The sequence below is a fragment of the Anabrus simplex genome, chromosome 7, assembly GCF_040414725.1.
Source record: "Anabrus simplex isolate iqAnaSimp1 chromosome 7, ASM4041472v1, whole genome shotgun sequence".
Classification (NCBI taxonomy): Eukaryota; Metazoa; Arthropoda; class Insecta; order Orthoptera; family Tettigoniidae; genus Anabrus; species Anabrus simplex.
The window spans coordinates 191,870,621-191,889,514 of NC_090271.1; the positions used below are offsets into that span (position 1 = coordinate 191,870,621).

Consider the following 18,894-nt stretch of genomic DNA (forward strand, 5'->3'; position numbering starts at 1 on the left):
AAAAAATAAATCTTGCATGTAAGACCCCCCAACGTAATTCGTCAGAGAAGAACAACGATTCCGCTTCAAAGCGGGTACAAGTCTTATTGCAGCTCTGATGACATTGCACAAATTTGTGAATAGTTTCATCCGTAGGCCTACGCAATGAAAACGCGAAGAATCCATGTGGTACATCTGTGTTTTGTAGTTAATAATGTCCGCCAGCGTAATGGTTAGTACAATTAGTTGCTGTTCTCGGGAGTATGACTTCGATTCCCAGTACCGTACTGCCAGAGATTTACGAATGGCAGGAAGGTTGATATGCGGTACATGTAACTCCCCTCCACTGGGGGCGTCTAAAAAGAGCTGTACCACCTCGGGATGAGGAAAAGAGTTTACTTTTGTTGAGAAATATTCGCGGCTGTTGCTATTTATACAGCAAGCAAGATCATTAACAAAGTGGTCGTTTAATATCTCGTAACTTGGGCCAATATAGGTATATACAGTACCTGGCCACTTTATTAGACTCAACATAAAAAATCTTCATTTTTCTAACAAAATGTTATATTAACAGACATTTAATAGAATATTACACATCACTAATGGATAGCATTACAGTATGTTTAATTTACGATGTCATAAGCAGTTTTAAGACTGCAATTCCAATATTTAGTCAGTCCACCCTTAGCTTTTATGACTGCTTGCACCCTGTGAGGCATACTTGCAATGCAAGATGAAGCTACTGCTGACAACTTTTCATTATGTTTCCAATGAAATATGATCTTTTCAAGTAGTTGAAGCTTGGTAGTGATACAATCTTTACCATTTTCAGACATTGCCACACATTCTCAATCGGGCTCAAATCAGGTGAATTACGGGGCCAGTCCAAAAGAGGAATTTCTTTCTCTTTCAGAAAAGCTTTAATAGATTTTGCTGTGTGGCATGGAGCCCCATCTTGCATGAAAATCTTGTTTTCAGCTTCACTAAACCAGTCCTTCAATTGCGAGATCAGTCTATTTTCAAGTATTTGTTTGTACTGATCCTGACGCATTATACCCTCCACAATCTGAAGACGTCCCATTCCCTTTCCACTTATCACTGACCAAATCATGATATTGGTAGGATGTTTTACTGTTTGCTGGGCGCAAATCTTCTCATACTTTTCACTAGACAATATTCTTACAAACCGGGATTTCTCGCTGACAACTCAAAAGTTGATTCATCACTGAAGCAAACCTAGAAATTAAGATGATGTGTATGAAATTTAAAGTTGTAAATACTCGTTGGAATTTTCCTAGCTAAAACATTATTTGTTAAGGAATTTATATAAGGAACTTACCCTTTTCCAGTCTTCTGCTGTGAAATGTTGGCGTTTTCTTGCCCACTGTAGTCTCCGTTTCATCATTTGTTCAGTGTTTGGCTTTCTTAGCTGGTCGATGACATCGGTACCCCAAGCTGCAAGTACGTCGACGCACTCTTCTCTCGGAAACCTTGATACCACTGTTGTTCAGTTCTTGGGTTATAGTAGCATAAGATGCCCTTCTGTTTCCTTTCACAATTTTGACGAGCAAACCTTCTGCTCTCGGAGTCAGAATTTTCTTCCTACCACATTTCCCTCTTCTGTTCTTCGGGTAATTTCTCCCAGTTTTATTTGTATTGTTTATACGACGCACAGAAGTCTGCGATATTCCTGAATGGGCAGTAATTTCTCGCTGTGTCAGATTTCCATTCTGCAAAAGTCCCTTCACAAACTCAATTTTGCGAGGAAAAAGGTCTTGAGACTTCCCCATAACTCTGTTATCAAGAATTTGTTTGATTTCCCAAGTAACAAATTTAAAACGACTGCTACCTCATAAAGTTCCTGTTATCAACACAGATTTAGTGTAAATATCTAAAATACAGCAAGACAAACTGTTAAAGTTAATTATCAGTAAACCAAACACATATCTGACACAAAAATCGCGGGAATTATTACCTCATATGTTTATAGCAAGGTAGGTACTAAGTTAATAAAGTAAAAAAGGCAGGAATTTGTAATGATAATAAGTTCCAAAACTCACATTATTATCAAGAATACCATGTCCTACAATGCAAGTATCAACAAAGGGTTTGCTGTCACATAAATCCAAGAAGTAGGGTGTCAAGTGTAAAGAATTGCTAAAAAGGTCCTTGAGTCTAATAATGTGGCCAGGTACTGTATTTGGTGAGAAGTAAGTTTAAAATGTGATAAATGCTATCCAATTAAATTAATGATTTTTTTACTCGCCAACATACCTAACATATAATAATAATAATTTTATGTCCCCACGTAATTTAAACGATTTTCAGAGACACCAAACAAAACATACTAGGGTATGCTTTAACAAAAAAAGAGACAACGAACGTATGAAATTAAACATTATGATAATGAAACGCATTACAGCCACACCTGTAGATATCCATGAATGTGGTATATTTTCCTGTTATTTATTTTTATTCTTTCCGCCGAGGAACTTTTCGCACTATCAGGGCGATAATATACCTAACCTAAACAATATGGTCTGTCTTATCACATGGGCAGCTGTTTACATAAATCCTGATGTGATAAATGTAGAGAATAAGCATGAAATGCAGACTACTTAAAAATAAGGGTGTGTGTTTCAACAGCCGCAGTTATCAAAAGAATGTTTCCTGTTACTATGTATTACATTCGGAAGTACAACTCGTAACATACGCTAGTTATCAGCTGATGGTTTGGCATGCCGGCATGTCTTCTACAGCACAGATTTATTCGGAAGGAATGGCTTCTGCTACATATACACCAACTGGGAATATCAGAGACCATCTCCAGAAACCATTTGGGAATATAATAAAAATCTTCCGGGCTACTATGCCGTGGTCCACTCCTCTCATTTCTACCAAACATTTCGACTACTGCTGCTGGCGACTGCAGCCAGCGGGATACAGGAGAGTGTATCGACACAATGCCACAGGAGATTACTACCGCAGCAGTAGTCGAAACGTTTGGTAGAAACGAGAGGAGTGGACCATGGCATAATAGCCAGGAAGATTTTTATTATATTGACACCGGCCGTGAAAGCCTTCATACTTTAATCATTTGGGAATAAATTCACACTGTTTAGACTCTATACTAGGGAACGAAATTATTTCTAAAAGGTTCAAAAAGACGGGACCTCGTATGCTCTTGACTGCAGTGCATGCTCAAAGAGAATGAAGCATGGCTGACGCGACTAACGAGATGGCAGTGAAGATGACGTCAGGTAGCAGGGCAGGGAAGTCCTCGGCGCAAGGCGATAATTCAAATGAAAGCAGTGATCAGGTTTACTGTGAGGTAGGCCTACTGCTGAACTGACAGAGACAAATGACTGGCCATTAAGTTCTTTTGTATCAATATTTAATTATATGATAACACGATATTCTTATCCCTTTTTTCTACGGGGTCGAGTATGAAGTGAGACAAATCTTCGCAGCGAGTTTTTAGGGCCGTATGCCCTTCCTGACGTCAACCTCACCAGAGGAATTAATGAGCTGTAACGAATGACGTGATATGAGTAACTAAAACGGACTCTTATATGTACAGTAGGCCTAATGGCCGTGTTCACCATTTATTGTCTTTTTACGTTTAGAAATACTGCCTTCCGACGAAAATAGCCAGTATAACTTAAATACATTCTAACATGGCAACATTCTTTGTTAAGTAATAGTATAGAATGGTTACACGTACAATTTATAGCTCTTTATAGCCTAGAAGTCATGTGTTCACTGCACAAAATTTTGAGGTTATCGCATATTGGACCCCCCTTTACCATTTTTGGCTGTAAAAGTGGGGGGGGGGGAAAGGGGTCTAAGAAACGAGTAAATACAGTACTATTTTCAAATTCAATGAACAGGGAAATTCAAACAACACTACAACTCTGTGCAAAGATAAGCAGTAAACTTGTTGAATTATGTAAATATATTACTTTTTGCTAAATGAATAACAGGAATTTTACTTTTTAAGAAATGGAAATACTGTCTGACTCGTTGGCTGAATGGTCAGCATACTGGCCTTCGGTTCAGAGGGTCCCAGGTTCATTTCCGGCCGGGTCGGGGACTGGGTGTATGTGTCCGTCCCAACACTCTCCTCATCATATTCAGACAACATATCACACTACCAACCACCACAGAAACATGCAATAGTAATTACATCCCTTCATATAGGGTTAGCGTCAGTTAGGGCATCCGGCCAAACCCACCTGTACTACTCATTTAGCACCCACGACCCCACAGGTGTGGGAAAAAGCGGTAGCAAAAGAAGAAGAAATGGAAATACTGTCATTCCCATCCAAAGAATAGTAAATCGTAGCTTGTATGCTTAAACAGTGTACCCTTGTGAATTGTAACACAAAAACTATAACACGTCAGTTTTCTTTGAATGTATAAATATAAGAAAACAAAACTGTTTATATGGAACGCAGTATAAATCAAACCGGAATATCTTGGAAAAATCAGTTTTCTTGTGATTATAGCATTTTGTTTCATTTCGGTGAGTAGTGGAGGAGATCTTCGTAATAACGAACTTGACTGTTCCCTTCCTGCAAAGCGAGTTTGCTCTCTCACTTCACTGTGATGTATACTTGCTACGTAAGCTGCCTGAATTTAAGTAAAGTCAGCCCAGCCGCACTGGGCTAGTCTCAATAGGAGTCCAGTTGAGCACCTCTGCTATAACTTATCATTAGAGTTTGTGATTTTTAGCATTTGCGATAAATGCGAAATATGTCGAAACTTTGTCAGTGTAAGTGCCTTCATCTTATATGTCCCATACGAGTGGTTTTTAGCGATTCAGAATTAGCGATAAAATGCGAAATTTGTTCAAAATGCGAAATTATGCAATTTATGCAAAATAGATGCAAAACCCTCAGTTTTATATGAAATAAACGTATATCTTTTGAAAACGATGCATTTTTTTTAAAAATGAGATATATGTTGTTATTTATTTCAGGAGAAAATTATTACGGCGCCCATTGCGATAGTGAGGCGGTAACATACTTTGATGGACACTTCCGTTCTGGTGCACGGAACATTCATTACCACTGTTAGCTGGTCAGAGAGATTTATTTTGTTTGTTTTGCAGCCTACCCGATTGATGTCAGATGATACCTGAAGCTATTTTCTCTGTGTACATAGTAACTCTGAGCTGAAGTACGGAAAATAACAAGCACCTCAGTTTGCCGCTCGTTGTAAACAATCATGGCGGCATCCAAGCGCGGCATGGACGAGGTTATTCGTAACTGGCTTGAAAATAGTGATGTTGAAAGTAGAAATGATTCTCTGGAGAGTTAAAATACTTCTTCTTCAAATGACAGTGATGAAAGTGATTCCGATTTTAGTTCCGAGATGATAGTGCCAATTGAAACTACGTAACAAAACCAGAATACAACAAGAGCGGATGAAAAGTCTAGTAAAAAATGATACTTGGAATTATGATATTGTTGACAATAAGCCTGTTTCTGTAACATGCAAACCACTTTCTGAAATTCACTCTATAGTGAGGAGGGGGTTGGGAAATAATCCAAAAGAAATGGACGTAGGGAATGAATTTCTAACCTCACAGCTCTGGGATTATGTTACTAAGGAAACCAATGCCTATGCCTCTATATTTCTTGCTAATTTATTTGCTTCCCTTGAAACCACTAATACTTACGAACAAAAACATTAGTTTCCTTTTACTATAGACGAGCTAAAAGCTCACTTTGCTCTGTGTATTCTTATGAATGTGATTAGTCAAATTTATGTTAAAGTGATGAAAAAATACATAAATGGTATGTAAGGGAATATTTCCTTTCACAAGTAATGGTGGGCCAAAGGGTTAAATCATTCAATGTGTGGAATATCTTTCACTGGCCAAAGAGCACTGCAAAGAACAATCAATCAAACAGCAAATACACTTTCAAGCACACACGTTCATTCTTTTTGTGTTGACCCTTGATCATAGTCGGTTATTCTTGACGTTGGTGTTGAGCAGTAGTTACTATTTTAAAGTACGGTAGCGATTTATTTTATTGTCTGGTAGCCATGGGTAGAAGCGAAGTGACGATCAAACAGCATGCCGAGAGTCACAAATCGGGACATTTTTATGTATCGTCAATACGGAAAAATGAAGTTCATAAACCAAGACATTTTTATGTAAGCGATACAGATAGGCCATTATTGATGTGCGGACTTTGCAATCAAAGACTTGAAGAAAAAAATGTTTTGCAGTTTTTCCTTTGCCTCGGCAGCACTGCTGTGCATTTGGGCCTCCATGAACAGTGTCGATGTAGAATGTTTTTTAGCAAGTACAAGATAATTGTAACAGATAGGCAGTATCGAATGAAGGAGGACACCGTTTAAACAATTATCACGTTGTACTTCATTCATCATTGAAATTCCTGTTTCTTGTAGGTGTGTTGTACTGTGATAAATAAATATGTTCAGAATAGTATTCACTTTGAAATTGTGTTTGTAAATTTGTAAATAGGCATATTCGTGTGTGTGCGTTAATACTTCTTGCAGTCCTATGTTGATGTCTGTCTTATTTTCTATAGTGAATTCAAAGGTTGTGGGCTCAAATCACACTGGTGTCCGTTTGGCCATTTTTGTTCTGTACTTAACATCTCTTCAACACGTACTAATTGTATGTAACACGACCTAATAGGTTGAAAGTCGGTTTCGATTAGCAAATTATGCCTATTTTTAACCAATTTGCTAAAAAACGCTGAATTTTAGAAATTTAGATGCTACAAAATGCTAAATTTGAAAATCAAAACGCTAAATTTCTGATTTTTAAATGCTATAAACCACGAACTCTACTTATCTATATATATAAAGTAGCTTGTCCTGACTGACTGACTGACTGACTGACTAACTGACTGATTCATCATCGCCGAGCCAAAACTACTGGACATAAAGAAATGAAATTTTGGGGATATATTCATATTAAGATGTAGGTGCTCGCTAAGAGAGGATTTTTGGAAATTCCGTCGCTAAGGGGGTGAAAAGGGGGGTGAAATTTTAAAATGAGTGTGTCTATATCTCAAAACTTTAAAAGTTTACAGATGTGAAAATTGGTATTTAGAATCTTCTTTAAAAATAAGGAAACACGTATTTTTTTGTTTTCAGACAATCCCAACAGGAGGGGTGAAAAAGGGTGAAAAAGAGGTTGAATGCCTTTAATCCGGACACGCTACTTACATCTCAGAGACTGAAGATATTACAGACCTCAAAATTGGTACATTTGATCGCTGTGAAAAATAAAGAAACACATATTTTTTTGTTTTTGAAAAATCCAATTAATGCGAGGGTGAAAGGGGGGTTAATTTTTAAAATGAGTGCATCTATATCTCAAAAGTTTTAAAGTTTAGATATGTAAAAATTAGTATTTAGAATCTTCATTAAAAATAAAGGAACACGTATTTTTTTGTTTTCGGTAAATCCCAATAGGAGGGGTGAAAAGGGGTGAAAAATGTGTTGAATGCCTTTAAAGATAATACATATATCTCAGAAACTGAAGATATTACAGACCTCAAAATTGGTACTTTTGATCGCTTTCAAAAATAAAGAAACACATATTTTTTTGTTTTTGGAAAATCCATATATGCGAGGGTTAAAAGGGGGTGAATTTTTAAAATGAGTGCATCTATATCTCAAAAGTTTTAAAGTTTAGAGATGTAAAAATTGGTATTTAAAAATCTCCTTTAAAAATAAAGAAACACGTACTTTTTTGTTTTTGGAAAATCCTAATAGGAAGGGTGAAAAAGGGTGAAAAATAGGTTGAATGCCTTTAATGAGGCTACTTATATTTCAGAACCTGAAGATATTAGAGACCTGAAAATTGGTATTTGGGATCTACTTTAAAAATAAAGAAACAGGTATTTTTTCGTTTTTGGAAAATCCAAATAATGGGGGGTGAAAAGGGGGGCGAATTTTTAAAATGAGTGTGTCTACATCTTAAAACTTTAAACGTTTACAGGTGTAAAAATTGGTGTTTAGAATCTCCCTTAAAAATAAAGGAACACGTATTTCTTTGTTTTCTCTAAATCCCAATAGGAGGGGTGTAAAAGGGTGAATAATGGGTTGAATGCCTTTAATGAGGATACATATATCCCAGAAACTGAAGATATTACAGAACTGAAAATTTGTAAATGGGATCTCCTTTAAAAATATAGAAACACGTATATTTTTGCTTTTGGAAAATTCAATTAATGGCGGTTAAATAGGAGTGGCAAATTGGGGTGAATTTTTTGAAAGACTATATCTACAGAATATCTGAGAAGCGTAAAATGTTACAGACGTAAATAGTGGGTATTTGGAATCTCCTGTAAGTGTAAAGAAACATTTGTCTTTGGAAACTCCACTTAAGGGGAACTAAAATGGGGTGAAATTTTAAAATGAGAATTTCTACAGTATATCTCAAAAAACTTAACATGTACGGAAGTGAAAAATGGTCATTTTTTTATCCTATTAAATATAAAGAAAAGTGTATTTTTAGTTTTCGGAAATACAACTTGGGTAGTGGGGGGTGGGGGGTAAAAGTGACTGAAAATGGTGTTGAATTTTTTTAATTAGGCTACTGATATCTCAAAAATGAAGATGTTACACACGTGAAATTTTATTTTTGGAATCTGCTTTAAAAGTAAAAAAACACGTATTCTCGGAAAATCCAATGAAGGGGATTTGGAGTGTTAAAGGATAGAAAAAATTAATTGACTTAATTGTATGAGAATACATACATCTAATAAAAACTAAAGTTGTTACAGACGTGAAAATTGGTATTTTGATCTCCTTTAAAAACAAAGAAAAGCGCGTTTTGGGGGGGAAACAATCTTAAGGGGGGGGAGTGAAAAGGAGTTGAATTCCTTTCATGAGGACTACATAAATCAAAATCTGAAGAGGTTAGAGTGGTGATAATTGGTATTTAGAAGATCCTTTACTATTAAAGGAACAAGTATTTTTTGCTTTAATATCACTTTGTGAGGGAGGGGGGGGGGGGGGGTGGGGAGTGTGGAAGAAAGTTAAAAACGTGAATTATTTTTAAGGGGATACTTATATCTCAAAACTGAAGGTAATAAACGTGAACATTGGTATTTGGAATCTCCTTTAAACATAAAGAAACACGCCTTCTTTTAATTTTTGGAGGGTGGGGGTAAATAAACTTAAGGGCGGTGGGGTATAAAAGGAGGTGAGACCAATTGATTTTACTGTTCGTAATGTACTTATAAGGAGCCTCCGTTGCTCAGTCGGCAGCGCGCCGGCCTCTCACAGCTGGGTTCCGTGTTTCAAATCCCGGTCACTCAATGTGACATTCGTGCTGGACAAAATGGAGGCGGGACAGGTTTTTCTCCGGATACTCTGGCTTTCCCTGTCATCATTCATTCCAGCAACACTGTCCAATATTTCATTTCATTTGTCACTCATCGATCATTGCCCCAGAGGGGAGCTTCGGCAGCCTGCACAATTCCTATTGTCGCCGCTAGATGGGGCTTTATTCATTCCATCACTGATCCTGTCGAATGATAGGAAACAGGCTGTAGACTTGCGATGTGCTTATTCTGATCATAAACCGATCATTTTTAATCTTTCCTGGGTTCTTTTTCAACAGCCATATTTTCCTTCAGAGAACGTTCTTAGATTAGAGTAGATTCTCCTGGCATATAAATAAAAATTTAAACACATTTGAAATAAACGATAGGAATGAGATTGGCCGTCAAATTGTTCACCTCTATAATAAGGTCAATAATACACGGAGGTATGTCATTCGTATCGCCAGAAATTCCGCACACTTGCCTACGCGCAACAATGGTGCTGGTCACATTGTTAGCAATGACAATGGCAGCAGATGTATTTTACCGCCAAGTAGCGGTCTTGCATATTGCTGTGGGGTCCAGAACATCAATAATAATAATAATAATAATAATAATAATAATAATAATAATAATAATAATAATAATAATATCCTGGACCGTCGTCAACATGTGCGGACCGTGCTGGAAACGGGTCCTGGACGGGTAATGACTACGATTGCTGTCCGGCCGCCGGTTTAGTACCGCCAAGGCACCTAAGAGGACACCACGCCGGATCTCCTCAAGGATTTGATCCACATTAAAAATGCTTATAGGAAAGCATGGCTAAGATTTAGGAACCCAACTGACCGGGTGGAATACCTGGACCTAGCCCGGGAAATACGAAATCGATTGCTGGAAGGAAAGATTGAAAAATGGGAGGAACGTTGCCGTAATCTCTCAGTAAACGAGTCAGATCACGAATATCGGCGGGTTGTATATAAAACGATAAGCATTCAATTATAAATTTCAGTATATTACCGTAGCGAAGCACGGGTATCTTGCTAGTCATCAATATAATTCAAGCTTTTCATTTAAATTTTTCTCATCTTACCAATTAGTCATTCAGCAATCTTTTCTTCTTTTGGTGTAGCTATTGCTAACCTGGTGCAGCCCTTGTAAGGCAGATCTTTCAATGAGGGTAGGCGATGTGTGATGTGTATACGAAACTGTGTGTTAAGATAGTGGAGGATAGTTTTGTGTGTGACGTGAAAGTTGCAAGAATGTTGGAGACAGCATTAACACCCAGTCTCCAAGCCAATGGATTTAACTGTTCAAGAAAACACAACAGGGAACGGAACTTGAGAACCACAGGCAAAGATGCTGATCATCAGCCATGGAGTTGGGCATTCAGCAAATGATCAATGCAAACAGGTGATAGAAGATTTTAACCCTAGAAGTGCCGAGTATTTTTCCCTAAATGCCAGGCCATTTTCGCATGCCTTACACATTTATGTTTTTAACAAATTTAAGCAGGCTTATATGAAGAAAAGTTAGACATGCTGCACACCATATAACTCAGAACGCTTTATTTAAGTTGCTCATGTAAGTATTAGATAATTTACTTATTATTTGGTGCGCATCAGGAGATCAAACTTTTGGAAAACTAAAAAGTTTTTTTGTTCATATTTTCAAGTTCAGCATTAGTAATAAAAACCACTGATTAAAAAAAATCACTATATACAAAACATGCAAAAATCTTCTAGTTTTTAAAAATATTAGGTTATCAAAAGTAAACACAGAAACAAAATCACAAAAACTTATAAAAGTTCCGAGCTGCACACAGTTCTGTGGGCCGCCGAGCACTACTGCGAGTCATTCTCGGAGCGTTTTCTTTTCTTGCCAGGCCTCATAGGCCACCAGAAATGCTGCAATTTATGAAAGCATTCATGGTGCACCCCAGAATTACATCCAGGACACCAAAAATTGCTTCGTCCCCTTTTTTCACGTGATCACAAACAGCACATAACCTTTCCTTTCGTCCTGGTAGACGAGATAGTTCATGTTTGAGATCACCTTCATCCACTATATTCTCTGATGGGTCTAGAAAAGGATTCTTCTCCATGGCCAGAAATAAATAATGGGTGTATCGTTTCGGGGCGGACAGTTCCTAATGCCAGGATACCTTACGCGAAACTTCTCGAAAACATCGAACGCCTGTTCGGGTGGATAAACCTTGCACCACCATGGCGTTACAGAAAGAGTATCATCCAATGAAACGTCGGCAAACCTGCTCTGTTCATCGGAATCACTTTCAACTTCAGATTCTGGAATATAATCTTCTCCACTGTCAGAAGAATCATCTCTAAAGAAAATACAGTAGAAGTCCGTTATAGCAAGAATTCATAACGGCAAAAGATTTACTCGCTATAGCAGATTGTCGTTATATCAGTATTTTGTAAAAGTCGGGAAAACCCCAAACACATTAAAATCATTATAAATGGCAATTAGTTTGTCCAAAACTTGCGTTTTTGCAGATAACATCCACACTACAGTTTACTTGTTTGTTGTTTTTCAAAATCCGATACTCCGTGAAAGTGTATGTTTAATTTCATTCTGAAAAAAGTATATTACCGTATTTCTCCAAATCCATGACGGCCCTCACTCTGACCTTCAAAAAATTTTAATCAGGCTTAAAAAGTACTTTGTAAAATTATATGAATGTCTTTCTTATACAGTACGCATTTTAAACTATTTGTAGACGGCGAAAATTGGCATTTTTTATTTCAGCGGGTTTAATAACCATTAACTTAAAAATTGACATCATAATATCAAAGTGAACTCGCTGAAAATTTGCCGGCAATACACATACCACGCGTCTCTACAATACGACGATCCATCAGAAAAATTTCTTGCTTACTATAAAACTGTTACTTTCACTCAGCGTCAGATATTAACTGGCTGCCGCGACATGCACCTCTCGCTTGCCGGATTTGGCCAACTTCAGCGGTTAGCAAAGTATAGGCCTTAATCGCAGACTATGAAAGTCAACGAACGAATTTATTGCGCCGCAGTATGGCAATTCCGCCCTTGCATTTTTGTGCACGTACCTCACAATTTTATCTTAGACTTCTTTAAAGCGTCCTTGTTGAAGGCCACTGAATGTTTTTGTGTATAGTACGCATTTTTATGCTATCTTTGTCTTCACGGTAACACCGAATATTGGCTTTCATTAGGCCTATACCGTATTTTCTTGCGGCTGCACAATTATTATACATTTCCAACTTAAAACTGACATCGTAACATCGACGAGAACCCGTTGAAAATTTGCCGGCAATACCTGTTCCACATATCTTTACAATACGACGTTCCATCACGAAAATATTGCTGCTGTCTATAAAACTTAATTTTACTAAGCGGCAGGTTCAGCAGATGCGTTATAACTCTGCTACTGAGTAGCTGTGGCCTTTCTAAGAATTCAAAGGCTCGCATGTTTTGATGCCATTCTGCAGATTTGAGAAACGTTTTTGCAGAGGATAATAGAATGCCATTCTCTCTTCACTATTTCCCAAGATTCAGTGACGTTACACATACTGTACAACCGGTCGCCACGGCTAGCGATGTATGATAAAGAGGCGGTTGTTTATTGTCAACAAGTTTTGTGTGTGCGCGCGCGGAGGTGAAAAGAAACAGCGTGGTTACTGCGGTAGTTGCCAGTGGTGTTCATTACTATCAGGCAGCGAATGCAAAACAACCCTTGATTTTTCACATGAGATTCTGAGGGAAAAACATTGTCTTGGATTCGGAGAAATACGGTATCACACCAGAGGCTTCTGTGGCACAAATTTCAGTTGTCTTCTTCAAACAGCGTCACCTAACCTAACCGTATATGTATCATGAAAACATACTTGAAACACATGTAGAGAAATGATAACGTCCTCGCTAAAAATTTACATGGGAATAGCTTTCCAAAATTTAACTAGATGCGAGAAAATATAAACTATCCTCTGAAATCAGTGATGTACCCTGCCATATCTTGAGGTGTATCACATTCTTACTTAATTTTAGTATACGGTATAACATTAAAATTAAGAGGTCGTTTACTTCAGCCTTTATTTTTGACGAGTTAACAACTGCTATCGGCCGCGTTATTTACGCATTTATTATGAAAACGTGTTATCTTTTTTCGAATTTTCTTTAGAGAACAGCAGTCAACAGGTATTACTAATTGACTCCAACATTGCCTTCGAATGTTGAAGAGAGAGCTCGCAAATGCACATTGCGCAAAAACTATACCGTACCGAAGATTATCGATCGTATTTTGTGGGAAAGGTTTCAGTTTTGTTATTCAAATAGCGTCACCTATCCAAACTTAACTGTACTATGATGAAAACATACTTCAAGTGCCAGGAGAGAAATTACAACCTTCTCACTATAAAGTTACATGATAATACCCTTTCCGTAATTTAACGAACGCGAGAAAATAAACTTTGTAATTAATGACGCACAATGCCATATCTTCAGGTGTAGGCCTATCCCATTCTTACTTAATTGCGGTATTTAGCATTAAAATTAAGCGATCGTTTATTCACCCTTTATCCTTAACGAGTTAACAACTGTTTTCGGACACGTTATTTGCGCATTTATTACGAAACCATGTTCTCCTTAATCATTTTCTTTGCGGAAGAGCAGTCGATGGGTATTACTAATCGACTCCAACATTGCCTTCGAATGTCGATGAGAGAGCTTGCTAGTGGGCATTGCGAGAAAATGCTACCGAAGAGGATCGATTGCATGCAGTACAATGACTGGGTGCATAAATATCAGTAACGGAAAAAGTCGTGCACGCATAATCGCTTGTAATAAGGGAAGCGTCAGTGATAGGGCTCTCGTTGTAACCGAAGAATAATACACAGTTTAATATAGGAATTTTGAAGGGACGGACAAAAATTATCGTTATAACGGGGTTCTTGTTATATGCCATACTCGCTATAGCGGACTTCTACTGTATGTCACCGGAAGAGGAAGCATCCCAATCACCTTCAAGAACTTCGCAAACATCACTTGAATTAAGAAGCTCATCATCCGTGATAAAAGTTTACACTTCAAAAGAAACAACTTAAAAAAAAGTAAACTCAATAATCTATTGAAAGATATTCACAGAAACTAACAGGAACAGCAAGCGAGCATGAAGTTACATAGCAACTGAGACGACATGGGAATGAGGAAATAGTAGCTGAATTTTATACCTACCCTGACCTTGACCGTGTCATTTCCGGTTAGTGAGGAATATGTGATGAAAGACTTGAAGCTTCCTCTTCAATGTCTTTCTTGTTAAAATACCGTAAGAGTACGATAAATGATTTTATATAAGTGATTAAGCGAATGCATGTACAGTGAAACCTCGATTATCCGTTCCCCGAAACTACGTTTTTCCGTAATATTCGTTCAAATTACGTGGTCCCGCGAGCATCCCATTTAAAACCTGTATTAAAAATCCTGCGTTATCCGTTCCTCGAAGAAACGATTTCCCGCATCAACCATCCAGAAATTTCAGTCCCATCAACGCTAAATCCTCGATCAAGCATTTTTCAAGATTTCGAGAATGGACGGCAGGAATCGAATTTGCGAGTCTAGCGTATTTTAATTTCGTCGGATATCTTGCGCGATCATACTTACGGAACATTCTGTACCAGGCTAACAATGAAGGCCTCCGCCAACTTGCGCTTTGTTAAGAGCTTTCTGTTGAATGTTTCGTTCAGTTGGCTGTGTTACTAGCTGGTGAAAACCAACAATTTACGCAGTCGAGTTTCGGTTTGCTTACACAGTACAGTATTGAAATGGCGCGACCTGTAAAGCATGTGAAAACCCTGCAAGAAAAACTTCAGATTATAGAGGAAGTTGAAAATCCAACAGAAAAAAAAGTTGACATCGCAAAACGTTTAGGCTTACCTGCTTCGACACTGAATACAATAATAGGGAAAAAACAAGAGATACGTGAACAAGTAAAAAAATGTGGATCCTCCGCAAAGAATAGAAAAACGGGGAAGGAATCAAGATATTCTACAATGGAAGCAGTTCTCTTTTCTTGGTATCAGCAAGCTCGGGCTTCGAGAATTCCTGTGGATGGTAACATTTTGCGCGTAAAAGCTCGAAGCATCGCTGCAAGAATGGGTATCAAAACTTTTTCTGCTTCGAATGGATGGATTTCCCGGTTTAAGGAGTGTCACGGGCTGGTGTATAAAAAGCTCGCCGGCGAGAGTGCTGCAGTTGACGGTTCGGCTGTGGAAGATTGGGGGAAAAATCTCCCAGACCTGCTTGAAGGATAAGAACCGAAGAACATCTATAACGTGGATGAAACCGGCCTACTTTTCAACTGTTTACCGGATCGCATGCTGGCTCTTAATGGAGAATCTTGTCATGGAGGCAAAAATGCGAAGGATCGCATAACTGTTCTGTTGTGCTGTAACAGTGACGGGTCAGACAAACGTATCCCTATCGTTATAGGCAAAGCAGCGAAACCGAGATGCTTTAAGAACGTGAAGAAGTTACCAGTGCGATACTACGCGAACGGTAAAGCTTGGATGACCACAGACATTTTCTTGGATTTTCTTCACGGACTGGATGCTTCTATGGGTGCTCAAGCGAGAAAAATAGTTTTGTTTGTAGATAACTGTGCCGCCCACCCGCAGGAACTTTCTTTCTTACGAAATGTGAAAGTTATTTTCTATCCCCCGAACTGTACCAGTGTCCTTAGCCTCTGGATGCGGGGGTGATAAAGTGCTTTAAAGGGTACTACCGCAAGCAGCTGGTGGAAAGTGCTGTGTGTATGTTGGACGCCAGGAAAGAAGTGAAGACGAAGTTCAGTATTCTACAGGCAATCCACTTTGTTGTGTCAGCATGATTCCACGTTTCGTCCTCCACCATTCAAAATTGTTTTCATAAATGTGGCTTTGGCGAAAGCAGACACACGAACAACACCAACACCGGCAGCGAAGAACAGCTTTTCAGTGAGGACTGGGAGAAGCTCGCGCCGAGAGATGTTAACTTCGAGACGTACGCTACAGTCGATAGTGAGCTCGCCACTTGTGGTGTAAAGAGCATAGAACAGCTGTGTGATGATGCTACTGCCACAGCCAGTGCAAGCGCCGTGCATGAGATCGCGAGCGAGGGGGAAGACGAAGATGAAATTGAATCCCTGCCAACGTTTGCAGAAGCATTAGCCGCCTTTGACAAAATTCGCGACTATATTACTGCGTATGACACAGACAGCAGCGAACTACAGAACGTTTTAAATATTGAGGGAGCACTGTACCGTGTTAAGGCACGACAAAACAAAAAACAACTGACGATTAAAGACTTTTTCACTACAAAGTGACTACTGTATTCTGTGACTGAAGAAATGACAATTTAAGTGTTGTGTGTGCAGTGTGCACCTATATGTGTGCGATGTGACACTTTATTTTTGTGAGTACGAGAGTGTTTCATTACATCTTCTGGGATTTAATGTATTTTGGTATCATTTTTGTATTTGTGCGTTGTGATTAGCTTACTTGATTATGTGACTGGACGTGTTACAACCTATGCTTATTTACGTGTTTTCAGCTATCTTTCCTAACTATAATACCATAGGTAGGTTCATGTGAACTGCACCAGTAATTATGCCTATCATGCAAGCCACATTTCTCGCCTGTTTATCGGTCAAAAAAAAAAAAAAAAAAATCATTAATGGAAAGTACCGAGGCCTAAAACATGGGTGAACTCGAAGTTAAATTTTGCGCCGTAAGTTCGTAATACAGCACGAAAACCTTTACTGATAAATAAGTTACATTGTTCTTTTTTAGGTTATTAAAACAAAGTCTTCTAATTTACATGAGACTGTCGTCAGATAACGATTTCTGTAAATAACTGTACCTGTTCCAGTTAGATTTATTCAAGGTGAAAAAAACAGAGGTAGCTACCATAGACGTTTTAAGTGACTGTATTATAATGTTTTCCCGATCGGCATAATAACTCCGATACACTCTCCTTGCAGCAATAGTGAAACTGGAGTCTCAGATGTGGTTTTAAATTTCTTAGATATCAACATAATTCTGATAACTTATTTAGTAGAAATTTTTACGATGAGCTTGACTGATGAAAGTTGCTGGCCTGAAAGACGTTTTTACGGGAAAGTGACGAAGTTTCTCGGTAAAACTGAATTTAAAATATAAAGTTTTTAAACTAATGTATTTAATGCAGGCGTTTTTGTACAAATAAAATGATATATATATTTCATTACTGTGAAGTACAGTCAAACTGTTGACGGTTTTAATTCGTTCCCGGATTTTCCGATTTCCCGTATCGTACGTTTTTTCCCCCAGGTCCCACCAAAAATGGAGAATCGAGGTTTCACTGTACTATACATCGCGCGTGCGAGGTTGGCGTTGTAGTGACACTATATTGAGTCGCAAGCGCGACGTTTGGCAGTTCTAGGGTTAATGTTGTCCAACTTCTGTATCCATTGTGACCCAAAATTCACTACATCACCACCTACATCTGTGATGTCTCTTGTCCACCTCATTTTCAATGTATGACTTTGAATGTCTTGAATAACTTTCCTTTGATACCGTAATCTCTTATCATGGCCAATATATCTTCTCTTGGTGTTCTAACACACACTTCTGCCTCCTGCAAAAAAAAACACCCTGTCACTCGGAGGTCCCCAGTTTGATTTCCAGCCAGGTCAGGGAGTTTTACCCCTGGATCTGAGAGCTGGTCAAGGTCTGCTCAGCCTACGTGAGAACAATTGATAAGATGCCTGACAGTGAGATACTGGCCCGGTTCTAGAAAGACAAGAATAAAGGTCGAAAGGATTTGTCACTCTGACCCCATGTCACCTTGTAATTTGCATCACTCTGAGCTGAGCAGTGGTTGCTTGGTAGGTCATGGCCCTTCAGGGTGTTGCGCCAAAGGGTTTGGTTTTAGTTTGGTTTGGGATCAGCAGTGCTCAAATGGTAAGCCAAGAGCCATAAGGGCAGTAGTGCGAGTTTGGTTTTGGATTGGATAACATTTCATAATTATTGGGTATGTATGGAAAATGTGGTATTAGAAACAAATTAGCAGTCTAAATCCACGCCGATTTGCATCTTATTCTCTACCAAAGAGAATTATAGTAAGAAAGTTGAATAAAAAACTATAACCAACCAGAAAGTATGACTATGATGTCACTTCTTCTGTCGTCCCATCAAATTCAAGTTTCACATCCTCTGGAAGACCTTCTACATCGACTTCTGATTCTGGAGCATTTAACATGTTGAGGGTGACTTCAGCAGATTTTCCCATCATCCCTTGCTGAGTAGGTTGAGTTTGCTGTTGAACAGTGGTAATCGTACGAACTGGCAATCCAGCATCCTCAAAAGCCTTCTTCTTCAGTGTCGTCCGAATCTGAGACCTGTGAAGATTTTGTTCTTAAATACCATACACTAAGCAAAATTATCTAACAACCAATCACATTAATTGAGATAAAACTACTCTATTATTACAGGTAAGTTCTAGGACTACACAGCACATTTAAAGATCAGAAATTCATGTCCATATTGTACACAAAAATGTTCAATCCTAGGATGACTGCCAT

The 18,894-nt window shown here is 38.4% G+C and overlaps 1 protein-coding gene across 3 annotated transcripts in view; it reads right to left on the bottom strand.

The window, feature by feature from the left end:
- Positions 1-18,894, bottom strand: part of LOC136877030 (chromatin complexes subunit BAP18) — a 79,735-nt gene that overhangs the window by 24,509 nt on the left and 36,332 nt on the right. For all 3 annotated transcript variants that reach the window (XM_067150831.2, XM_067150832.2, XM_067150830.2), the window contains one exon: positions 18,465-18,711. In XM_067150831.2, the coding sequence (XP_067006932.1) occupies positions 18,477-18,711 (235 nt within the window). In that variant the 3' untranslated portion in view covers positions 18,465-18,476. The remainder of the gene's footprint in view (positions 1-18,464; positions 18,712-18,894) is intronic.